The sequence below is a fragment of the Scylla paramamosain genome, chromosome 17, assembly GCF_035594125.1.
Source record: "Scylla paramamosain isolate STU-SP2022 chromosome 17, ASM3559412v1, whole genome shotgun sequence".
NCBI classification, from domain to species: Eukaryota; Metazoa; Arthropoda; class Malacostraca; order Decapoda; family Portunidae; genus Scylla; species Scylla paramamosain.
This window is the reverse complement of record NC_087167.1, coordinates 11,607,501-11,632,500: the sequence shown is the minus strand read 5'-3', so window position 1 is coordinate 11,632,500 and position 25,000 is coordinate 11,607,501. Positions and strand designations below refer to the sequence as shown.

At 42.7% G+C, this 25,000-nt stretch overlaps 3 protein-coding genes across 4 annotated transcripts in view; 1 reads left to right on the top strand and 2 right to left on the bottom strand.

Moving 5' to 3' along the window:
• LOC135108483 (ras-interacting protein RIP3-like) overlaps nucleotides 1-5,490 on the bottom strand; it is a 30,959-nt gene extending 25,469 nt beyond the window's left edge. The window contains exon 1 of one of the 2 annotated variants that reach the window (XM_064019542.1): nucleotides 4,327-5,490. The gene's annotated coding sequence lies outside the window, so the exon portion shown is untranslated. Of the gene's footprint in view, nucleotides 1-2,959; nucleotides 3,732-4,326 lie in introns of those variants that run through there. The other variant, XM_064019543.1, reaches the window with a different exon arrangement.
• Nucleotides 5,491-5,590: 100 nt separating this feature from the next.
• Nucleotides 5,591-22,431, bottom strand: LOC135108482 (mitogen-activated protein kinase kinase kinase 7-like). The gene is given in 12 exon segments (XM_064019541.1): nucleotides 5,591-5,616; nucleotides 10,054-10,069; nucleotides 10,072-10,486; nucleotides 12,554-12,978; nucleotides 13,756-13,773; nucleotides 14,463-14,593; nucleotides 15,617-15,800; nucleotides 16,258-16,408; nucleotides 17,374-17,483; nucleotides 18,712-18,850; nucleotides 19,772-19,861; nucleotides 21,954-22,431. Coding segments are annotated over 12 exon segments (1,776 nt in total). The 5' UTR covers nucleotides 22,029-22,431; the 3' UTR covers nucleotides 5,591-5,594.
• Nucleotides 22,432-22,599: 168 nt separating this feature from the next.
• Nucleotides 22,600-25,000, top strand: part of LOC135108481 (G patch domain-containing protein 3-like) — a 7,834-nt gene continuing 5,433 nt past the window's right edge. The window contains exons 1-2 of the mRNA XM_064019540.1: nucleotides 22,600-24,159; nucleotides 24,731-24,938. Of these exons, the coding sequence (XP_063875610.1) occupies nucleotides 23,274-24,159; nucleotides 24,731-24,938 (1,094 nt within the window). The 5' untranslated portion in view covers nucleotides 22,600-23,273. The remainder of the gene's footprint in view (nucleotides 24,160-24,730; nucleotides 24,939-25,000) is intronic.

Here is a 25,000-nt window from a genome sequence, read left to right as displayed (position 1 = left end):
CACACACACACACACACACACACACACACACACACACACACACACACAAACACACACACACTGATCTATTTTAAAACTCCACTCTTTTTTTTTTCTCTTGTAATATCAAAACAAGGGAAAATATCTTCTTAATATCAAAACACGAAAAAAAAAATACATATATAATGGCCTTTGTTTTAAAATGGTTAACTCTTTCCTCCCAATATCAAACCCAAAAGATTAAATACACTGCTCGCTACTTTGAAACATTCGATAAAAAAAAAAAAAATAGTAGTTATTTCAAGCCACATATCTTTTTCCCCAGTATCAAAACAGTAAAAAAAATAAAATAAATAAATAAAATTGGCCATTACGTCAAAATACTTAACTCCTTTCTTGATATCAAAACAAAGAAAAAAATAAATAAACTAGCCATAATTTCTCAACATCACAACACGAAGGAAAAAAAAAACACTGCTCGTTATTTTAAAACACTACTCTTTCATCAAAAAAAAAGTAAAATAAATAAATAAATCATTTGAAAACTCCTAATTCTTTCTCCTCCCAATCTCAAGACACGAAAAAAAGCACATTATATTCTATACTAAAAAAAAATTCCACCTCTTCCCTCTCTCATTACTTGAAAACACTCATTTTTTCGCTTCCCAATCTCAAAAACACGAAAAAAACACATTATCATATTCTTTTCAAAAAAAATTTCCACCTCTTCCCTTTCTCATTATTCAAAAACCCTCAACTCTTTCCACAATAATAAAAAATATAATAAAAAAATTCTCTATAATAAAAGCTCCATTCCGCCACCTCATTATTACACCGCCCCTTACAATTATTACGGGTCGTTTATGATTAATCTTCCCATCACGGCCACTGCCTCGCCATCCCATCACCTCGTAATGGGTAGGAGGTTCCCATCATCGTGCCGCGCGTGCCCATACCCTGCCTGTGTGTGTGTGTGTGTGTGTGTTTTCACCTACGTTCGTCTGCTGGTCACCCAGCCAGCCGTTCCTCTACGCAAAGAGCTCATAGTGACTGATCTTCGGGTAGGACTGAGATCACTTACACACCACACACCGGGTTAGCGAGGTCACAACCTCTCGGATTACATCCCGTACTTACTTGCTGCTAGATGAACAGAGGCTAAACAATTGCCTCGCCGCTCCCGGGATTCGAACCCGGGCCTTCTTGGTAGTGAGGCGAGAGCGTTAACCACTACACTAAGCGGTGCGCGTGTGTGTGTGTGTATACGGGTTGTATACGAGTTCAAGTTGGGTACAAAATAAAAGAAGGGCAAGGAAGATAAGAGATGGAGGAGGAGGAGGAGGAGGAGGAGGTGTAACAGAGTAAAAGGGAGAAGGGAAAAAGGAAGAGAGGAAGGAAGGAAGATGAAGGAACGAGGAAGGGGAAGGAGAGGGGAGAAAGGAGAAAAGACGAATGAGGAGGAGGGAGAGGAGGGAGAGGAGGGCAGGTTAGCGTTAACCCGATGTTGGCAGGGTTCCAGGAAGGGGAAAGAGAGGAGAGGGGAAGTGAGGGAGGAGAGAGGAGGGAAGAGGGGAGGAAGGGGAAGAGGGGAGGAAGGAGAAGAGGGAAGGAAGGGGACGATGAGGGATACATAGGGGATAGTAAGAAGGGGAAGGAAGGAAGGAGGAACGAGAGAGAGAGAGAGAGAGAGAGAGAGAGAGAGAGAGAGAGAGAGAGAGAGAGAGAGAGAGAGAGAGAGAGAGAGAGAGAATGAAGGGGGGAGGGGAAATGGGCGCCTGCCATCATGCACATGTCCCTCTCCACCCTTTCCCTCACCTCATTGGCTGTCAGTCACCCAAGAGTGGATTGGGGGGAGAGAGAGAGAGAGAGAGAGAGAGAGAGAGAGAGAGAGAGAGAGAGAGAGAGAGAGAGAGAGAGAGAGAGAGAGAGAGAGAGAGAGAGAGAGAGAGAGAGAGAGCAAACAGCGTAATAACTTTTCCATCGCTCCTTCATATCAAAGTCGCAAATATACCAGTAAAATCTTTAACTGAAACAAGTAAACAATGAACAAACACACAAGAAAAAGCAAATTATTGCAAACACTTCTTTCTTGCAACAAATCTACACCGTTTTGTTTCGTCTTCACTACTACAATTCTAACTTCAGCCAAGTCACGTCCACCAATATCTGGCGGAGGCTTCTAATTAGTGAATGAGTTAACAACAACGGTAACTCGCTCCACAAACCGGTTCGAACCCTGATGAAGACAAATTATTCCTATTATTTACCCTGGTTGGGAGTTTTTGCTCAATTCATTCATCTAACACTAAACCAGCCAACAGCCGATGCACGCTTTCTCATCTTGGCAAGGCGGAAAGACAGAGGGAATGCTACCGAGTTAATCGCGATGGTAACTTCCCCCACAAACCAGTTCAAATTTTCCCTATTATTTACCATGGTTAGTTGTATTTTTTAGCATAATTCATTAATCTAACACACACACAACCAGCCAACAGCCAATGCACGCTTTCTCATTTTGGCGAGGAAATGTTACAGATCTACGAGTGACAAAGGAGAGGAGAACCCCGCGCTTAACTCTTTCGTTTCCTCATGACCACCATTTTTCAGACACCTAATCTTATCCCTATCGTCTCTTCAATATTTTTTTACCCTGAACTCCGGGAAGAAGATCGAGAAGAAAGAGTGAGACTGGGAGATGAAACTGGTAGAACTGCAAAGAACGGGAGTCACAGAAGATGCAAGGGACAGAAACAACTGGAGGAGACTCGTACAAGGCGCCAACCCCTCACTCTGACGATAAAGCGAAAGGAGAATAAAAAGAGGAGAGATGCAGGAAAGGACTAGAGATAATTACTCACAAGATCACCAATAGTCTGATTATAGATGCTTGGCTGTTACCGGCACAACATAGGCAGCAGTTTATCATATCTGAACGCTGGAATATCAAAGTCAGTCACCCATATGCTTCCTTGGGACCTACCTACTGAATCCAAGAGAGAGACAAGGCACGGACAGCTAGTAACAGAAGCGCACATGCTCGTCCTCACCAGCGCTGCCGCCGAGACTGAGGTAGAGACGCCACCGTGATCCGAACACTGATGCTTCAAACACCTTCAAACACGTGAGAAACCAGACTCGGGGCTTGGTGTGAAGCATGTTACGAACGAGTCTTTTGAGTAAGTGCAGTTGTACCTTTGAGAATCTTGTTGACGGTACTGTTCTCTCTCTCTCTCTCAGCAACTTCCACTACAGCTGTCTTCTCCACGTGACCAATGTATTGTTTCTTGATTTTTCTAGATGATGGTCTGTTAAAATAAGCTGCTCAAACCGTAATGTTTTAGCGCACGCAGCAAAGTTTGGCGCACACGCTACACCAGCATATTGCCTCGAGGCTCATCTACGTCTCCTTAGCCTCTCACAGTCTGTGGTTGGTAGTTTCCCTCACCCCGCGACACACAGGGTCACATAGGGGCACTAAGACATCAGGAGTTCCAAAGTTTACCTTCCCCCAGGTTTCCCAGGTACCAATTTATCGACCAATGCGAAGGAAGGATGAACGACGGAGTAAACTGCGCCGCTGCCCCACCCTGGATTCGAACCGAGACCCGTGTATTTGTAGCCAGGCGCGCTAGCCAATGCGCCACGAAATGTACACGGTAACATACACTGACCGAGCTCTATATATCAAAGTACGGCAAGAAAAGCAAGTTGACATGATCGTAATTTTTCGATTTTGTATTAAGAAAGTGCTCTCGAATATAATAATAATAATAATAATAATAATAATAATAATAATAATAATAATAATAATAATCACCGTCTTCATCTATCGAATTCATTTCCGTGTGTGTGTGTGTGTGTGTGTGTGTAAATTCGTCCCTACTCCACTCTTGTTTACCTTCTGGTCTGCCTGTCTGTTTTTTACCTTCCCTTCGTAAGCCTCCTGTCTGTTAGTCTGTCTGTCTCTTAGTTTGTCACTTAGGCCTGTGCAAAAAGGAGGAGGAGGAGGAGGAGGAGGAGGAAAGTGGTTGAGGAAAGTAAAAGAAAACATAACCAAAATATAAACGAGAAAAAACGACAAGACGACATAGAAAAATACAAACGAAGAACAAACAAACGGAACAAAAGAAAATAAAAAGGAAAACAGAAAAACGCTAAAAAAAAAGAAACAAAAGAAAAGAACAAGAAAACCACAAATCCATGTAAGAACTAAAGAGAGAAAAGTCAGAAAACTCTCTCTCTCTCTCTCTCTCTCTCTCTCTCTCTCTCTCTCTCTCTCTCTCTCTCTCTCTCTCTCTCTCTCTCTCTCTCACACACACACACACACACACACACACACACACTCACAGACGGCTTTCAGTGCCTGCTGGATGACCCTTCGCTGTGGGTGACACGGATGAAGGAGATCGAGAGACAGAAGGAAAGCCGTGGCCATTTCAGACGACAGTTTCATCTCATAAGGGTCCTCCTGAAGATTCTGCTGGTGGAGGCGCTGCTGCTGGTGTTGGCGAAGGGGTGGTGGTGGGGGCGGAGGCTGCAGGGGGTGCTGGTGGTACTGGTGGAGCGGCTGAGTGGTGGTGGTGGAGGAGATGGTGTTGGTGGTTGGGTAGCTTGGCGGGTGGAAAGCGACGAATCTGCTATTGCTGGTGCTGCTGTTGGTGCTGATGCTGCTGATGCTGTTCAGAGTGCTGCAGCTTGCCTCGTAGTGCCACAGAGGGAGAGGAGGGGGTGAGGGTGACGGTGGTAGTGGTAGGGGTTGGTGTGGGTGGTGGTGGTGCTGGTGGTGATGGCGTAGGGGCAGTGGCGGGGGTGGAGGTGGGGGTGGTGGTGGTGATTCCAGCTTAGGGTCACAGTAGCTACACAAACACCACTCCCCAACATCACTACCAGAGGCTAGCATCATCTATCACCTCTAGTGCCACCACCACTAATCGACACCACCTCCACCACCACCGCGTCAATGTCTCCACCTCGTCTTTTCACCATCCACACCCCACGCACGAACACACGCAGTCACTCCACCTCAGACTGAAGTCTTGGTGTCTCCACTTCACTTGATTGGTTGGTGGTGCTGAGACAAACTGATAAACTAACACCGCGTCACAAAATCGGGGTCATGCAGCGCCGCGGGTGGTAACTTTTCAAACGATTCCACAGCACCACCACCACCGCCACCACATTCCTTCACTTCCTTCTTCGTTTCCTTCTTTCTTCCTTCGTTCACTGCGGGTTCCTTCTTCGCATCAGTTCAATTATGAAAGCTGAAGATACACACACACACACACACCCGTTACCTTCTTCACTTCATCCCTTTTTTTTTTACCACTTCCTCGTCATCTTCATCCTTCCTTACTTTCTTCAAGCATTTTTTTATCTCTCCCCCGTTGTCGTCTTTCTTCTCCCTCCTTTCCAAAGTTCGGCTCCTCAGTTTCTTCGTTTACTTATTTTTTTCTCAATTTCTCTATCTTCTTTCCTTCTCTTCCCTTCCAAAGTCTCGCTCTTTCCTTTCTTCACTTTATCCCTCTTTTTTCATCACTTCCTCGTTATCTCCTTCCTTTTCCCTTCCAAACGTCCAGCTCTTTTTTCCTATTCTTCTTTTTTTTCTTATCACCTCATTATCTTCTTCCTTCTCCCTTCCTAAGTCCAATGAAAGGTTAATTAGACAGTTTCTCCTCCCTGACTGTCCCCCACGTCAACCAACAAACAGCAGATGAAGGGAGGAGTAGATGGGAAGTAGATGGGTGGGTGGAGACAGGTTAGGTGTTAGTTGAACCACTTAAACCACATCACTATCCCCACCACCACCTCCACCACCACATACAGCACGCACACGCACACGTTCACGCAAGCACGTACACAATCACGTGCATGTGTTCGCTGTTTCCAATATTATACACACCACAAGAGAGGTTTGTATGTACACAATGCCAGTCGCGGAGGTACATACAGGCGCGCACACACGCTCATACAACGCGCGCACGGCTCTCTCTCTCTCCCAGTCCCTCACTCGTGCCCGTGTGAGTGTAACTGTCTGTCTGGGTGCGCGCGCGAGTGTGTGTGTGTGTGTGTGTGTGTGTTTGTGTGTGTGTGTGTGTAAGAAGCGAGTGGGGGTAAAGACGTGTGTGTGTGTGTGTGTGTGTGTGTGTGTGTGTGTGTGTGTGTGTGTGTGTGTGTGTGTGTGTGTGTACTCAAGTGACGACACTCTAGATAAGAGAGAGAGAGAGAGAGAGAGAGAGAGAGAGAGAGAGAGAGAGAGAGAGAGAGAGAGAGAGAGAGAGAGAGAGAGAGAGAGAGAGAGTAATAGCCAACTAAAGATAAGAAAAGAAGGAAATCAAGACGAAAAAAAATTGACAAACGAAAGAGAAGAAAAAAATGAAAATGAAAAAGACAAAAAAAATAAAGAGAAGACAAGGAACAAAAGAGAATGAGAGATGAGATGAGAGGAGAAGGAGGAAGACCAAAGAAGAAAAAAATGTGCGGGAGGGGAGGAAAATGGAGGAAGGAGAGAGAGAGAGAGAGAGAGAGAGAGAGAGAGAGAGAGAGAGAGAGAGAGAGAGAGAGAGAGAGAGAGAGAGAGAGAGAGAGTTCTGTAACCATGACAGTTACTACCCGCCACCACCATCACCACCACAACCACCACCACAACCATCACCACTACGGAAATGTGCCAAGGTGGTTGTGGTGGTGGTGATGGTGATGGTGGTGGTGGTGGTGGTGGTGATAGTAGTAGTAGTAGTAGTAGTAGTAGTAGTAGTAGTAGTAGTAGTAGTAGTAGTAGTAGTAGTTGTTGTTGTTGTTGTTACAGCATTAGAAGTAGTAGTAGTAGTAGTAGTAGTAGTTAGTAGTAGTAGTAGTAGTAGTAGGAGGAGGAGGAGGAGGAGGAGGAGGAGGAGGAGGAGGAGGAGGAGGAAAAATATTAGCAAATAGTTGTTAGCAAAAATTATTTCGATTTTCCCCCTGTCCCCCATGCCCCCCCCCCCTCTCTCTCTCTCTCTCTCTCTCTCTCTCTCTCTCTCTCTCTCTCTCTCTCTCTCGTACACACCACACACAAAGGTGCAAAAAGGTGCAGAAAATGTGAACTTACTATGCAGTAATTTTTCTTCACATAAACTCTCTCTCTCTCTCTCTCTCTCTCTCTCTCTCTCTCTCTCTCTCTCTCTCTCTCTCTCTGAGTCATTCCCTGAACTAAAAACATACCACTAGAGAGAGAGAGAGAGAGAGGAGGAGAGGGAGAGAGAGAGAGAGAGAGGAGAGAGAGAGAGAGAGAGGAGAGAGAGAGAGAGAGAGAGAGAGAGAGAGAGAGAGAGAGAGAGACACGGTTTACACTACAAAGGCTGAAGCGACTTTGTGTGTGTGTGTGTGTGTGTGTGTGTGTGTGTGTGTGTGTGTGTGTGTGTGTGTGTGTGTGTGTGTGTGTGTGTGTGTGTGTAAATAGAGTGTGATTTCACCAAGGGGAAGAATCTAGAAACGAGAGAGAGAGAGAGAGAGAGAGAGGAGAGAGAGAGAGAGAGGAGAGAGAGAGAGAGAGAGGAGAGAGAGAGAGAGAGACCTAAATACTCTTATCTTACTTCTCGAGGAAATGAAATAAGGGGGAACTAGTGTGTGGTGTGTGTGTGTGTGTGTGTATGTGTGTGTGTGTGTGTGTGTGTGTGTGTGTGTGTGTGTGTGTGTGTGTGTGTACAAATCTGAGCCGGAGCATTCTTGGCAATGGTGGAGGTGAAACTCGCTACCGGTATCACTCTCTCTCTCTCTCTCTCTCTCTCTCTCTCTCTCTCTCTCTCTCTCTCTCTCTCTCTCTCTCTCTCTCCTTTTGTCAACGAAAACTCCACGATTTAATACGTACTCTTGTGGAGAGAGAGAGAGAGAGAGAGAGAGAGAGAGAGAGAGAGAGAGAGAGAGAGAGAGAGAGAGAGAGAGAGAGAGAGAGAGAGAGAGAGAGAGAAGGGGGGGGGGATACAGGTGACAGACGCGGCCCTTCCATCAGCCTACCATCTCAAGGACGCAACAAGATCCAAGGAACAAAATAGCGACATGATGCGCCTCACACACGATACACAGCGGCTCTTGGTGTCTTGGTGCTGGTGGGCGAAGATGAGCGGCAGCTACCATCACCACCACCACCGACCTTGTGGGGGTCACGCCACGCCGAAATATAACGCCACTACAAAGAAGGCCGATTTTTTTTTTTTTTTTTATAAATATAAATATATACAGAGTGAAATACCCAACAAAAAGTGACCATTGAAATAGAAAAAAAGAATATATAGTTTATTGTATGGCTGTATCTTGGTGTATGTTCGACTTTTCTTTATTTCCTTTCTTTATTTTTTTTTTTTTATGTAAGCGAAAAGGCAGAGGAAAAAAATGCTCACTGAAAGCACCAGTCCCAAAAGCGTGCAGTTAAAACCAAAACCAATCCAATCCAATTCGTGCATCAAAATAACAACAAAAATTGCTTGTTTCGCCTGTATGTCCGTGAATAACATCACTGAGACAACCTAGCAGACTAAAATCTCGTCTGACTATTTATCTGTCTGTCTGCTTATCTGTCCGTCTGTCTATATCTGACGCCTGTTCCTAAGAAATCCCTCAAGGGGATGGCCACCACGTCAGAAGTGTCTATTTTCGTCCCTGCATTTCCTCCTTGCATGCTCTGGTCCTTTCGCCCTCCTCCCTCCCTGTCTTTCTTTCTCTAACGTACTCTGCCACCTTCCTCCTATTTCACTGGAGGTCATGCACTCGTACCCAACATACTTGTATACACTTTTTTTTTTTTATCTTAATTCCTCCCATTCCTTGACACGAATACCTTAAGTTGCTGAATTTGATGCTCTTAATATTTCACTTTCACCGATGTCCTTGTATTCTCAAACACCTCAGCGTCTTTTCCCGACTATTTCAGGCATCCTCTAGGGGAGGTTACTGGGGTTCTCAAGTGTGTTTTTCATGATTCTAATTATAGTCTGATAAGTTTTCAACATCATCAATGGTAGAAACACCCTTCAAAACTCAACTAATTACCTTTGAGGTCTTTGAAAATACTCCTGGCAAAAGAACAGTGTTTCTGAATACAGGCGTATGTCTGATGCACTGAATCTGCTATGAACACTTTCATTACTTTTATCATATGTCCATCCTCAAACTACATTATATTTATGCCATTCACTTCAAATACAAGGACCCTTAATCTCTATCTTTCATTTACTAACTCAATATTTCACTCTCACCTATAACTGACACATGTACTTAATCTGCTATACACACTTTCATTACTTCCATCAGACGTCCATCCTCATACTGCATTATTTTTACGCCATTCATTTCAAATACAAGGACCCTTCATCTTTATTTTTCATTCAGTAACTCAATATTTCACTCTCACTTATATCTGACATACATACTTAATCTGATCTAGCTACACACTTTCACAACTTTCATCATTCATTCTCATGTTGTAGAATTCTTCCATTATTCATTTCAACAACCTGGCTCCTTCATCTGCATCTTTCATTCATTCACCACTTAGCTCTCACTTCTATGTCTGATCTTTGGTATAACTGCTCAATGATGCAGTTCTTCTTTTCCCTCCATGTCTAGCCTTGAGATGGTGAAAGAAACAAGATCTTGACAACGAAGGCTAAACTGAAGTTCCAGTAAGCGATAAGCTAACACAAATACTTCAAATAATTGCCAAACGAGCTGCAAATCAATAAACATCTAAAACAAGCAAATAAAAATGAAGCAAAGTTTCTAATCGCTGAATCAAGTAAATAGTACAAAATACCCACTTGTCATGGCGACTTTTAAAGAAAATGGAGACAAAATCACCTTAAAGATACACAAACAAGACTGCATAAACTGGGATATAAGATGCACCTCCCCAGCCAACTATAAATTTAACTTACTGTATGTACATCTCACACACCATCAGAATCATAAATTTCTAAACACCCTTATAAAACACAAGTGCATCTTATGATAATGGTGATAGTAAGACACCACAAGGAATAAAGAAAGAAGGTGCAGTCAGCCACCCACCCCAACACAATGCAAGGAGAGGTGCTGGGTACTCACCGAGTGGGGCATGGCCAGGGCTGTGTGTCTGAGGGCTGACCTCTGCAGACCGCCTCCGCAACTGTGCCCCTGGGTCTACGGTGTCCCCTGGGGAAAGGTGGCGCCGCAGGGGTACCCCTAAAGGACTGATGCCTGCCATGTTGCCTGTGATGGGTGTGAGGGCAATGGTAGGCTGATATGGGGAGACAAGAGCCAGGTCTGAACGCGTTGGTGGTGGTTGGCCAGGGATGGTGATGGCGAGAGGCTGCATAAAAGGGTCCTCAGGGTCCAGACTGCCCAGTGAGGACCACGGTGAGCCCTGGCCAGCGCTCACCACCACGGTACTGGACACATTAGGGCTGATGGCCGGGGTGAGGCGTGGAGACGGCCCTCTACTTGGGGAATCACAGGGTGGGTAGGTCCCCTCGCTGCCAGAGCTCAACCACAGTGAGTCCTGTGTGGGAGTTCATTGACAAATTTTAAGGCTTTGCAATAATTAGATTAGTGCCAGAAGTCAAAAGAATTAAACAAAACTGTCAAAAATATAAGATAAAAGAAAAACATCATCAAATCAAGTCAAAAGCAGCAAACAAAACTATTAAATATAAAAGAAAAAAAAGACTTCAAGAATCAATGGTATTAGAAAATCAACTGAAACATAACTGAAATTATGCATAAAAAAAAAAAAAAACAGGTACAGCAAGATCATGCCTACAGCTCAGAGACAAAGCCAGCCTGGGTCATCATTATCTACTACTCTCTATAGCACCACTGAAAAGAAATCAGGTTTACTATGTAAGGGGCTGAACTGTGGAAACCTACAACTTATTTTGTGCAGTGGTTCCCAAACTTTTTTGGTGATAACCCTATGCCTGACCTGTAAACCTTGATAAGTGTAAATATAGTGTTGATCACCATTCACTTTGATATGTTACACTTATGTACTTATATTTATATTCTATTCATGATTTCTGACACCACCCAGGGATCCTCAGAGACACCCTTGCACCACTTATGTCACAATCATGCATTCAGGAGCCACACAAATATAGCATAACAGTACAATACAGTATAACACAGTGCAACATCACTCCTTATCTTTAATGTACAACAAAACTTAGTAAGGTTATCCATCAAAACTTTCCATGTCATAACTATTTCTATCATTATTTTGTCTTTTTTTTTCTCTCTCCTCCTGTCATTCACCGCTGAATTAAATAAAAAGGACTTCATATATTTTCTTACTTCATACAAGCTGTTTTAATCTATTCCCAAGGCAGACATTTCCCTTTCTTCCTCCACACACTCCAACTCCCACATTCACCATCCCTGCCAATATCCTATCCCCTTCTCTTCCTCAAAAACAGTGACACAGTTCTCCCATTGTTTCCTCTTATCACCCAAAACACCCACTTCACTTTTACATATTCCCATTGTCATTTAAATTTTTTCTAACCACTTCCATCACTTTCTAATTTCTTCCCTTAAACATCTCTATACACCTCAGTACTGACAACCAGTGTTAAGTTACTGTATTATTATCATTCCTCCACAAGTGAAGAGTGGGATAGGAGTACGTATCTTAAAGAGTCTCATGAATGACCAGGTTTCATTTCACAAGACATGGGAACTCCAGCAATGCCTATGTTTAATGGTGATTCCTGGACCCTTTGTAAAGTCTCCTGATACAGATAAAGGAAATAAAACAGGGGATTGATAAAGGCAGGTGCACTACTGAGGTCCTGGAGGCAGGGAAGGGCCAGCAAGACCAACAATGCCTATACTTAGTGATACAAAGCCTCCAGATGCAAGCTTAAAAGAAACAGAATAGGGAATTGATAAAACCAGGAGCATTACAGAGATCCTGGGGGCAGGGGAGGGAAAGCAACACCAACAATGCCTATGCTTACTAATGATACAAAGCCTCTTGAATCAGTCTCAAATAAAATAGGGATCTGATAAAAGCATGTGCATTACAAAGATCCTGGCAGGGGAGGGGCAGCAGTCAGCAGTTCAAGGGATACTGTATTGGTAAGGTCAGTATGTCTGATGCTGTAGTGTCACTCACATACTATATCACTAGAGACATCTGAGAAGCCACCACCACCTGACACCACACGTACTGAGTGATGTAAGGCACTGGGGATAAATTCAGTGACAAGATGAGTGGCACATGATGACAGCTAGGTGGGAAGGTCTGAACTAAGTGACATAATTTGACACCTGGCATCTGACAGGTGAATGTGTCTCCTTACCAATAGTGAAAAGTTCAGAAGGCTGTTATAGAAAAATAGATATCTAATGTATTAATTTTCATGATCTGATCACTTCACAAACTGGGACACCAGGTCTTCAACTAACTGTCTTTAATCTCTTTCTCCCATTTGAGAATTACAAATATCTGATCTACACAATTGTTCCTTTCCTAAACATTCCCTGGTCTTCAATACCCTTCTCTTCAAGTTACTTCCTTCAATTACAATCAAAGGCAGAAAGGACAAAACCATAAAAAAAAACTGACCTCATTAAGAACTGCTGGAAAACCTGCATTGTTGTTGTAGTTATTGTTGTTGTTGTTGTTGTTGTTGTTATTGTTGCTGTTGTTGTTGTTTTGAGACTGTTGTTGTTGGTGGTGATACTGGTGATGGTAGTGGGGATGCTGTAGTGGATGGAGTGCAAGAGGGTTAAACTGAGGCTGATGATAGGGGCTGGAGAAAGGATCAGGGTGAGGATGGGAGTGGGCACTGGGGTTAGGTTGGCTGTGTGGGTGAGAGTTGGGGAAGGAATGAGGGTGGAGGTGGTTGTGGGTATTGTTGGCAGACGAGCAGCAGGAGGAGGAGGAAGCAGGTGGGCGTGATAAGTCTCCTGTGCTGCAGGAAAGCTCACTCACATCACGGCTGGTGTGTCCTGCGCTGGAGCCACCAATGCAGGCTGATCGGTAAGAGTCTGCAGGGACAAGACGCAAGTATTAGTTCGCTGGTGGATATGACACAAGTTCATGGTGCCATGAACAGACAAATAAACAGTTCAGAACTAGGTAAGAACACTTTTTTAAGAACTAGGTAACATAACACTTTTTCTTAATCATAAGTTTCTGATATTATATTAGTGAGATAGAAATATTAGTTCACTGGTGAATATGACAGAAGTTCATGGTGGCAGCAACATATTTCTGCCCTGTATTTTTATGACAATTAGATTTACAAGCTCTTTGCAAGTGATGTTCTGAAAATTATGCATCCAGAAAACCACAAATTTCAAGTAAACTACAACCTTTTTAAGCTATTTAGCAGGTTTAGGATATTTTTTACTATAACAATCAATTCCTTTCCTCACAACTGGTTTGCTAAAAGCAGCTCTGTGATTAAAGATATACTAGTGCATCCAGAGTTACACAGCACTGCACTAGATCACCTATAGAGAACTGCTAGATGATATATGAGGCATCCCACATCACAAGCTGCAATTAGACCATGTTGCTGAAAATGAGACTTTTACAGATTAGATTAAGGGGTGTAGTAAGGTGGTCTATGAGACATTCCCTATCCACCAGGGACCAATGGGGGTAAGAGTGTGAATGAGGAATGTATCAGTGTGTGGTACTTCATCTGGGCTACGCTGTGTGGAACTGTTGGCTTGGTACATAGAGATTATGGTCAGGCACATCTAATGCAGGACATCTCACTACTAAAGAGGCACAAGAACACAAGAATAAACACACACCTTTCTTGGGGCGCTGGCCTGCCTCCATACCAAGCCGGTGAACGGTGCAGGGAAGAAGGGAAAGAGACGGCATCTGTTAGTGGCACCACACACCACACCCTCAAGGCCACTAGGTTGCTACTGCTACTTGGTTAACGTTCCTCACACATATATAGAGAAGACTCCACAGCACAGCTAATGCCACACAACACTCAAGGAAATAACAAGCCCATTCCAATGCAGTTATTGTTAAACTTTTAAACATGATGTCATTTTGATCTTTTCAAATAAGCTTGTAACCCTTTCTTAATCACAGTACTAACCACAAACATACTAATGGATAATGCAATAAACAGCAAACAGTAAACACTACAAAGCCAATATTAATCTAAATTCTATGCAAATTATAAACACACAGGTAATAATAATCATAATAAAAGCAAAGATTGAAAAGAGTGGAAAAAAGAACAAGTTTGGACATGACATGACAAGAAACTGAATGAGAGAGAGAGAGAATATGAAGAGCAGAATGGGAGGCAAACTAGAAACTGATAAGAAGACAAACCAAAAGCGAGAAAACAAAAAAGGTGAAATTCAAGAAATCAAGGACCAAAAATAGCAGAAATGAAGAATGTACAGAAAGAAAAACAGAGAGAAGATAAATTGACCAGGCGAAGAAGAGGAGGCTTAGAGAGAAGGTAAGGTGAGGAGGTAAAAAGGAGGCTGACCAGTGATTGAGTCGTCAGAGGGAGGATTGCTTATGGGTTCATCGGCTCCCTTGAGGAATCGTGTTACCAGGCACATCTTTTCCACCACCTCCTCCATGCGTGGACGACGAGCTTGGTTGTGGTCCCAGCACCTACAGAAGAGAGTAGGGGTTATAGTATGGTAATAGTTGTGACTGTGGTGGTGAAGCTAACATGAAGTAGGTATAATAATGAGGAAAGTACTAGGGGTCCTCGAGTTACATGGTAGTTATATTCCTATGAAACGTCGTAAACCATTTTTGGCATAGGACAGAACCACAATAAGGCACTCACCTATGCTAATGCTAGGACATAAATCTAGGACATAAAACTACTGTACCTGTAAAAAAAAATACAAAGGGTATACAGTAAATAAAAATAATTAAATGAATCAGAAAGAAAAAAAATATCAGCACAAGGGAATGCATAAAAGCAAGAACTGCCACTGTTGTAACCATGAAACAGCAGAGGTCAAGATTGTCATAAACTGAAGACTCCCTGTGATGTGAAATTGTTGCTATCACTTCACTAATACTAACAACACTTCATTGGCAGTGCTAATGACACCATTGCTTTTTATAGTAGTAATAAAGGTGGTGGTAGTAACAAAGGTATGGCCATTTGTACGGTCAACCAGGTATACAGGTCTAGTGAAGCCTAAGTAGGTGATTTAATATGTTATTCATGATCTTACTGTATGTCATTATGCATAGTTTGTGTCATGGTTCTTCACCACTAGCCTGCCCTGTTCACAATCCCCACCATTTTTCATCATATTCACATCACCAATACATTACTTCACATCACACCCACATGTTCACAGTCATCATCACTTCCAGCAAGCCACCATGCACACAAATTTTTCATCATCACCTCCTCACTGTGACCACACCAACCTCCTACTTTCTCACCACCCTTCACTTCCTCCCCAACTTACTGTCTCCACTTCCAGCAACCTGCCTCACTGTGCATACTAATTTTTCACCTGCATCCTTCACCTCCTTACCACCATCTTATGTACTTTCTCCACCTCATAAAAGTACAACATACCTCTGCATACCACCTTTCACCTCCTCAACAACCTCCTCCACCTTCTCCACCACCACACTGTCACCACCACCACACCTTCTCCTCACCGCTTCATAAGGTTCTCCAGCAGCTTGGGGCATCCTGTGATGAGGGGCGGCCGCTGTCTTTGATGGACGGCCCACATGATGCGCACAGCCAGTCCCAGGTCCTCAAATGGCACGCGTCTCGTCACCACCTCCCACAGAATGATGCCCCAGCTGTACACGTCACACTTCTCCGTGTAAAGCTTCCCTGTGGAGGTGTAGAGGGGTGAAAGGAAGGTGTGTGTGTGTGTGTGTGTGTGTGTGTGTGTGTGTGTGTGTGTGTGTGTGTGTGTGTGTGTGTGTGTGTGTGTGTGTGTGTGTGTGTGTGTGTGTGTGTGTATGCTTATGGTAGTATGGAAGAGTGATATGGAGATAAGAGGTGTGAAGTGTGAAAAGAGAACCTCACTAAGACATGTATTAGTACTCTCACACTTGGTCATACAAGAATCTAACCTGCTCCTATATGTGCCCACACACACACACACACACACACACACACACACACACACACACACACACACACACACACACACACAGAACCCTTGGACACTTCAGAAATCATCAAATTCTCTCTCTCTCTCTCTCTCTCTCTCTCTCTCTCTCTCTCTCTCTCTCTCTCTCTCTCTCTCTCTCTCTCTCTCTCTCTCTCTCTCTCTCAGTCTCACCTTCGAACACCTCTGGCGCCATCCATGCCGCTGAGCCTCTGTTGTCAGACATGATGGTGCTGAGCTCACACGCTGTGCCGAAATCGCACACCTTCAGCACCTTGGCTCCCTTGGTCAGTAGCAGGTTTGGAGGTTTGAGGTCCCTGTGCAGGTGTGGAGCATTAGTGGAGCAGGAGAGAAAGACTACAAAACACTGACAATTCCCTTTCTTTTTTATATTTTTTACTTGCCACTTGACAGCTCATTTCACAACCAAGCATTAATTCATATCTTTATGCATTAGCCAGTCTACCCAAGTATAGAATTCTTATTTACATCCAGGCATTAGGAAAAGATTACATGAACACATACAATTCCCTTTCTTTCCTATAATATTCACTTGCCACTAGTCAACCCAAAGCTCTTTCACAACCAGGCACTAACTGATCTCTTTAAGCATTACCCTGTCTACCTACATCTCTTTATACCACTTAAGGTTACATAACATTAGAAAATTCCCTTTCTTGGCTACAATATTCACTCACCACCAGCCAACCCAAAGCTCTTTTACAACCAGGCATTGATCTCTTTAAGCATTACCCTGTCTACCTACGTCTCTTTATACCACTCAGGATTACATAACATTAGAAAATTCCCTTTCTTGGCTACAATATTCACTCACCACCAGCCAACCCAAAGCTCTTTCACAACCAGGCACTGATCTCTTTAAGCATTACCCAGTCTACCCAAGTCCCTCTAAACTGCTGACAATCATGAAATGTACTAGTGCATCACATCACTCCTACTTACTCTATCCAACACACAACACCTTCTGGATAATTAACCCTAAATGTAATTCTTTTTTTAACTCTGACCTAGAATAACAAAAAACATAAAAAAAGGCCAATTAGCAATAAAAAAAAGGGACATTAGCATAACAAAAGATCCAATAACAAACAAAAGGCACACTAAAAATGGCAGGCTCTTCCCCCAAAAAATAAACATAAAATAAAATGACCACTAAAATAGATCAATTAAAAAATCCTCCCCCCCCCAAAAAAAAAGGCCCACTAGTGTAACCTGGCATTCCCTAAAAGTATCAGTCTCTCGCCAAGCCTCCGCCACCCACCTGTGCAGGAGAGGTCGTGGCTGGATGGAGTGCAGGTACGAGACAGCCTTGGCACACTGGAACAGCCACGAGATGCCGTGAGCCAGGTTGTACTGCGTGTTGGGCGAGTTGTGCAGCACTGAAACACAATGCCCATATTACACTCCTTCAAACTGACTGACAAAACACACCACTCTTGTCACTGTTCTTGAAACTGGCTGATAAAAATACACTACTCTCAATATGCTCCATGAAACAGACTGACAAAACATACCACTCATGTTACTATCTTTGAAACTGACTGGAAAAAAATATACTACTCTTGTTATGCTCCTTGAAACAGACTGACATAAGACACACCACTCTTATCTTTGAAACTGACTGGAAAAAAAGTACACTACTCTTGTTATGCTCCTTGAAACAGACTGACATAAAACACATCACTCTTGTTAGTGTCTTCGAAACTGACTGACAAAAAATACACCACTCTTGTTATGCTCCTTCAAACTGACTGACAGAGAACTCACCACTCTAGTTATAGTCATTAAAACAGACCAACAAAAACTATGAACGACACTTACTATCAGACAGAGGAAGAGGGCTACACTGAAAACTTCCATTTAAAACATACAGAGACTAGCAACTGCAGAAAAAATACATATTTAAAACTCATTATAAGCTTGATTTAATTACCTTAACTTAACAGAGGGAGGAATAACATTAAAACTTCCACTTGAAACACAAATAAACTGGATACTGCAGGAAAACATACATACATTCAATATAGGTGTGATTTAATAAACTCAATTTAAGCAAATAAAAAATACTGGTATGATAAAGCCTGAATTGCCAAACTTTTGCCAATAATGTAAACAAAAAATGCTCTATCTAAGGCTGATATTCTCTCTCTCTCTCTCTCTCTCTCTCTCTCTCTCTCTCTCTCTCTCTCTCTCTCTCTCTCTCTCTCTCTCTCTCTCTCTCTCTTCAGGTCATGGAGCCATCTCATTTCATCTATTTTAATGCTTTCCTATTAAATTTCCTTGGGTTTTTATTTTTTTGACCCTCCTGATCTATTTCATATATAGCTTATGCCAGAGGGAGTGGAGGGTGGGGAGTGAGCCTTCTACTTTGCAATCCTTTTCATCTATTATTACTTTCTCAGCATTACAAAAGCCAGGTCACCTCATGAGGATTGCAAGACCCAATGTGGCTTGTGTATATAAGTAACTCTCTTCACACAAACAAGCACACACTGGACAAGCCTGCATGTGTCTCCCTGCCTAACAGTATGACAGTCACCATATGTATTACACTCATATTCCATCTAGGAAGAGAAGACAAGGTGGTGGTAGCAGGGAGGGACTCACAGTGGTAGAGGGAGCCCCCATCTGCATACTCAATGACCAAGCACTTGTAGAGACCTGAAGTGCAGGCACCATACAGGTGAATAATGTTCTCATGCTGTACCTTGGCCAGCTGCTGCACCTCATTGTAGAATTCATTAACCTGGCAATAGAATGATTGTTAAGCCTCACTGCCATGGTCAGCCCTTGTCAACATCCAGAGCATTGTAAAAACTACTTGCATGGATATAGAAAAAACAGAATAGGTTACTTTTTACTCTTTTCTAAACTACATAATTACTGAATAAACTGTAGTGCAAAAAATAAGTGTCTGAAAAATTGTTTGTGATAATGGCAAAGACAGACAGAACACACTGAAAATTGTTAACCAGCGACAGATACAACACACTGACCACTGTTAAAGAAATAGGAAGAAACTGGTTCACAAATAGAGTGGTAGATGAATGGAATAGACTCCATAATCAGGCTTTTAGTGCTGGGTCATTAGGGAGCTTTAAAAGAATATCAGATAAATTTATGGATGAGAATGACATGTGGGAATAGGTACAGATGCTTCGTGCAGGATCGCCATGTATAGGTCTGATGGCTTCTTGCACCTTCGCCTATTTTCTGATGATTTTATGTTCTTCCCAGTGACTGACAGAACACACTGACTTATAAAATGGAAAGTTGAGAAAGTAGGTTGAGTTGAATGGGACCTTATTCTACAGATTCAGTATGTAAATTCTTGTCTAGTTAGAATTCCATGTTCTTCTCAAACCTTATGACACATTTTCTTTTCTACTTGTGCTCTATCTTCAGTTTTCACAATTCTAGACACCTCATTCACTGTCATTTTCATTCATAATATTAAACACGCTTCATCTGGTCATTCTCATCCCTCCTCTCTATATGACCAATCCAATGTCATCTACCTGTCCTCACTACTTCAGTGATGCACTCAATCCCATGTCAGCTTCTCATAATCTCACCTGCTAGCTCAGACTATCTCTCACAATAGCATTGCATATTTACAGAGCCACTATCTGCACCATCCATAATCTACATGTCTTCAGTTACTTACCTCTGACTCTGTCTCCACCTTCTTCACTGCCACCATCAACCCACGCCACAGAGCCTTGTACACTACCCCGAACGAGCCCTTCCCGATGCTCTGAAAGGGAAGCAATTAAAATTATACACACACTGCTGTGATGGGACAGTCAAGGCTGACCAATACCCACTCAGGCCTTGATGTTTACCAGCCACTTCTGTATCCTCCAACCAGAATGTGCACACATAAAGCAACAAAGACAGCCTGATGGTTGGCTAATTATGGATGTAATGTAAATAAGAGCACATGAACAGCAAGCAAAGAAAAGTTACAAGTATTCAAAAAGAGTGTCACCAAGTGAGCTAGCTGACTTCCTTAACGAGACACATGAAGAGGATTATAAGATCTCAGGAAATGAATCCAAGAGCTCAATGACCCTGACAAAAGAAATGTGTTTTGACATCCATGGACATCAGGGCTCATTTCATCTTGGCTTGATTTTTTTTATAACAGAACTGCATCTGATGAAAATGCATATTCAAGAAAAGATAACCATCAACCACTCTAATCGCATGAAGGTAATGATGGCAGGCATAAGCATTTTCACTATGCCTGCCTGAAACAGGTCATGCCTTTCTCATCTACCTTCACATCATATGTGACATCATATGTGTGTGTGTGTGTTGGGGAGCTGGGCTCTTTTCCCCCTCAACGGTTGTGTGGAGACTTGTTTTGGTGTGGGGCTTGTCATGCCCACATCTAGCCTTGTGTGTTTTGTATGGACAACCATGTGACTCTGCCTTTGGTGTGGGGAGTGGTGGTTGTGGTGACCAGCAAGTCATAAGATAACTGTCCTGTTCTCTGGTGTTGGAATATATGTCTTTGCATTACCTTCCCTTGCACTCCACTGATAAGTTGAACCCTTCGAGGTCTTCAACCTGCATCGTAGTGCCTGGCAACAGAATGAGTGCTGTCCTGACTACAGCTTTTCTTGAGTTGCATTCTCCCCAGGTAAGAGTGTTACTGGTGCTGAACAGCTATGGGTGGCAGTGCAGGTGGTGGGTTCACAATATTATAATAGTATTTCTAAATAATAGGATCACATGATTCTGAGACACTCCCAACTCCCAACTGCAGTTCTTATGACCTACTCCTTGAGGCTGACAATCTCCACACACACACATACACTCTAACCTCAAGATGTGAAAATGAGCCTATGATATAATTTACTTATCCACTCTATGACCACACTTTCTCATAAAATTCTTAAGTTCTTTGTGGATTAGGAAAGAAAGAATAATGGAAGTATCATAGTAAGGAGTTTTACCTAATATTTTTGTGGTGTTTCTACATAATAGAACTACATCATTCTGAGACACTCCCAACACCTGACTGCAATTGTTACAACTGCTTTTTAAAACTGTCCACTGGTGTATGCAATCTACCCTTAGTATGTGAGTGGGGTTTTGAAGTCAGCTTCACCACAACCATACAGACAGTGAGACTTTTTTTGTTTTCATCAACAATATTTCTTCCTGCAAGTTATTTCCTTTGCTATTCATCTCTAATACTGTTGCCTACTTGTGTGTAAGTCTACTCACTGCTAAACTGCATCTGGTCTTACAATACACCATTTTCCATCAGTATATTTCTATGACAAAGGTTTCTCAACCACCTACACTTTACCTGTCATGTAAACTCACCTCATAATAGACAAAATTAACACTAGTCACACATCCAGAAACCACCTAACCTGTTCTAAATATACATTCTGACAATACAAACAAATAACGCGCATTAAAAGAAAGGCCAGGCAATAGGAAAAAAAAAAGTCAAGGTAAACAAGGTAAATACAACAGGTGCACAGGTGTACTGGCTAGACAGAGGCTGGCATGAACTAAATTTACGTTGTAGAACAAAAAAGACGTGTTTGGACATTGTGGAAAGAGAGAAAATAGGGGAATAATAAGCGAGGGAGTGTTGAGTCTGGCAATGTTTACTCCTGGCCGGGCCGAAAGGGTCAGGACCACTGAGCCAAACTGGGCCACCTCGATAATTATTTATGGCAGCACATCAGAGCAGTGCAGGCGTGAAGGGGGCGTGAGGGAGGCATGCGGGACACGGTGGCAGTGGAGCGAGGCAGTGGGAGGCAACAACAGGGAATAATGCTGAGAAAAGGGAAGTAAATGGTTGACAAGAGCCAGCAGTATACCTCCAGAAGATGGACCTCATCGGCTTCTATTTCCTCGCAGTTCTCGATCGGGCCATCCATGGCAGACAGGTGCATCCTCTCCTCACGGCATCTTTTTTCCTCAAACCATTTTCTTGACAATTTCCTATCCCCTCCAGGCCCTTCGCTCAGCTGCTCTTCACGGCCTCCACTCCTCACTCGCCCCGCTTGGAGGCTTCAATCCCTCTCTTAGCAAGATCACAGTTGCGGGAAATACTTTGCAACGGCGCATATCTCTTCATCCTTCCTCTCCTTCTTCTTCTTGTGTCCAGTTCCGCTTTGTAAATTATATAGCTTCTTGGGTTGTCATTGTTGTCGTCTTCTTTAGCTAGCTCTAACAGCATTAATATTTCATTGATTTTAAACAGTGGCACACTGGTTTTTATTCTGAAAATTTTTCTTCATATCCCCATGTATATATCCTGTGAATTTTTCACGTTCCTAGCTGCAATAGGTAATTTACCTCTTTCTTATCTCCATTTGGTTTAAAAACAGTACAGATTCCTCCATCATTCTATTTTTGTCTATTCCACTTTCCTTTTTTCATGTAAGAGGGACACTGGCCTACACAAACTTGGAAAAAAAAAGGCCACTGATGTGCCAGTCCCTGAAGAATAATAATAAAAGAAAAAAAATTGAAAAGTTTGTTGAAGTCTTTCGAAAATATTTGCTATTAAACCACAAAGAAGTTTAGATGACCCTCAAGAGAGAGCAAAAATACAAGAACAGAAGATAGTAAGCTTATAATGGACCCGTTACAAAGGCAATCCTATCACCATCACCATCACTATCATCCCGTGTGTTTATTTAGTGATGAAACAAACGTTTAATTCTGAAAAGTTGTTCTGTCATGAAGAAAGATCACATATATGAATTAGTTTTTTCATGACAACATTATTATGCCCTCAGCATTCCCAAGGGCGTCGGCGGCTGTCGATTGAATGGTGGGCGTAACAAGCTCACAAGGTAGGATGCAGTGGGCTAGGTCATTGTGGTAGGCGGGCAGCTCTCCTCTCCTTATTGACAGGCTCAACAAAATAGTGTGGCCTTTCCCTCTTGTATATTACCGCTAGTACGAGGCACAGCGGGAGAGGTGGTGGTACGATCCCTTGGGCTTGACCTGCGCGGCTACCCCACTACCACACCACCTGGAACGTATTTCACACACACACACGAACCCAACGTCTGAATCACCCGAACCCCACACTCGTAACAGTATTTTCCCATCAATGACTCCTTTGAACGTTTTGAAAACCGCAATAACTTCCTCAAGAGCTGGTCATAATTGTGAGTCTTATTACAATGCATTTCGTAATCTCCAACGTACCAGAGAACTTCCATTCGGCTGATTTAAGGAATTTCTTCTCGGAGTTCATAGAAAAGAGGGCATTTAACTGCTTCCATTTCCGCCACAGACCCCAAAGTAATTTATTAGATATTCTTAACAAGTCTCTTATCTTGTCTGATGTCAAGGTGTCCCAGGGTGAAGTTACTGGGGATAAGGGTGAAAGTGACCGCAGGGAGACAACTAACAGAACTGCTAGACAAACAGACAGCAGCAGTGGCCACAGGGAGAGTGGTGACAGAGATGCTACAGGGAGAGATATAGGGAGTGGTCACAGGGAGGGTAGTGACAAAACTGCTACAGGGAGAGAAAGTAGCAGTAACAATGGCTGTAACTCAAGCGGGTTATCAGAGAAAACAGAAGTTAGTGAGCGTGAGAATGTCAGCCTGGATAGCAGCACAAAGGCAGAGGTTGAGGGTGAAGCCAGTGAGGGATCCAAGACTCACTGGCTAAATTCTGGTCTTGCTGGTCTTGCTTCTCTCATCAATGAGAAGAAGAAGCAAGTTAGGTCAAGCAAAAAGTGGCCTTATGATCTTGAAGAAGTTGCTGGTAAGATATCTAGTGGGGTTAAGGAAGCCGGAAATGTATCTGAGGGGGACAGTAGCAGTGAGGCAAGGAACTCGAGTAGAAAGCAGCCTTCCTCATCCCTTGTGGAGGTGCTATCCCCACTCCAGGAGGAGGCATCAAAGAGGACCTGCTGTGTGGTAGATGTGAAGGACAGCCTTCAGGAAACGTTTATAAGGAAGTACGACCGCAAGCACTGGCTGACTCGCTCAGGTGATATCCTGCCCCAGCGCTGCTACCTCCTCAAGGTGGACTTCAGGGACTCATCTCAGAGCAGTGGTGAGTCTAGCCATGGAATTTAAACATTTAGTCCTGAAAAAAAAAAAAAAAAATATATATATATATATATATATATATATATATATATATATATATATATATATATATATATATATATATATATATATATATATATATATATATATATATATATATATATATATATATATATATATATATATATATATATATATATATATATATATATATATATATATATATATATATATTTTTTTTTTTTTTTTTTTTTTTTTCTTTTCTTTTCTTTTCTTTTTGTAAGAGGTGACTGGCCTAGGGCAACAAAATGGCTATGAAAAAAGAGGGTCCACTGAATGTGCCAATCCCCAAAGAGTGTAATAAAAAAGGTTATGCAAAATTTGAGGATAAGTGAAACTTCCCTCTTGAAACAATTCAAGGAGGAAATACAAAAGTAGATATAGAATTCCAGCCAGTAAAAGGGATTTAAGCCGTATGTATTTTTTTTTTTTTTTCTTTATCAATTCTGTCAGTATAATCATAGTGTATTTATGCTATATTCATCATAATAATCTTATACTTTCCTTTTTACCAGGCAGTGAAGAGTACAAAACCCGAGAAGAGTTCAGTGCCCTCAGCCTGGTGTCCGGCAGTGTCCAGGACCTCTTGGAGTTCCGGCCACCCCCTATCATGCCTCAGGGCAATGTGGGCACACCAACACACCACTTCAGGGAGCTGATCCGAACTTGCCAGATGCCCGGGACACTGATCAAGAAGCTTGGCCTGGAGTTCCCAAGAGGAAGGTGAGGGACTGAGACTTCCTAGTGACTTCCTATGTATGACTTTATTCATCTGTTATTCATGC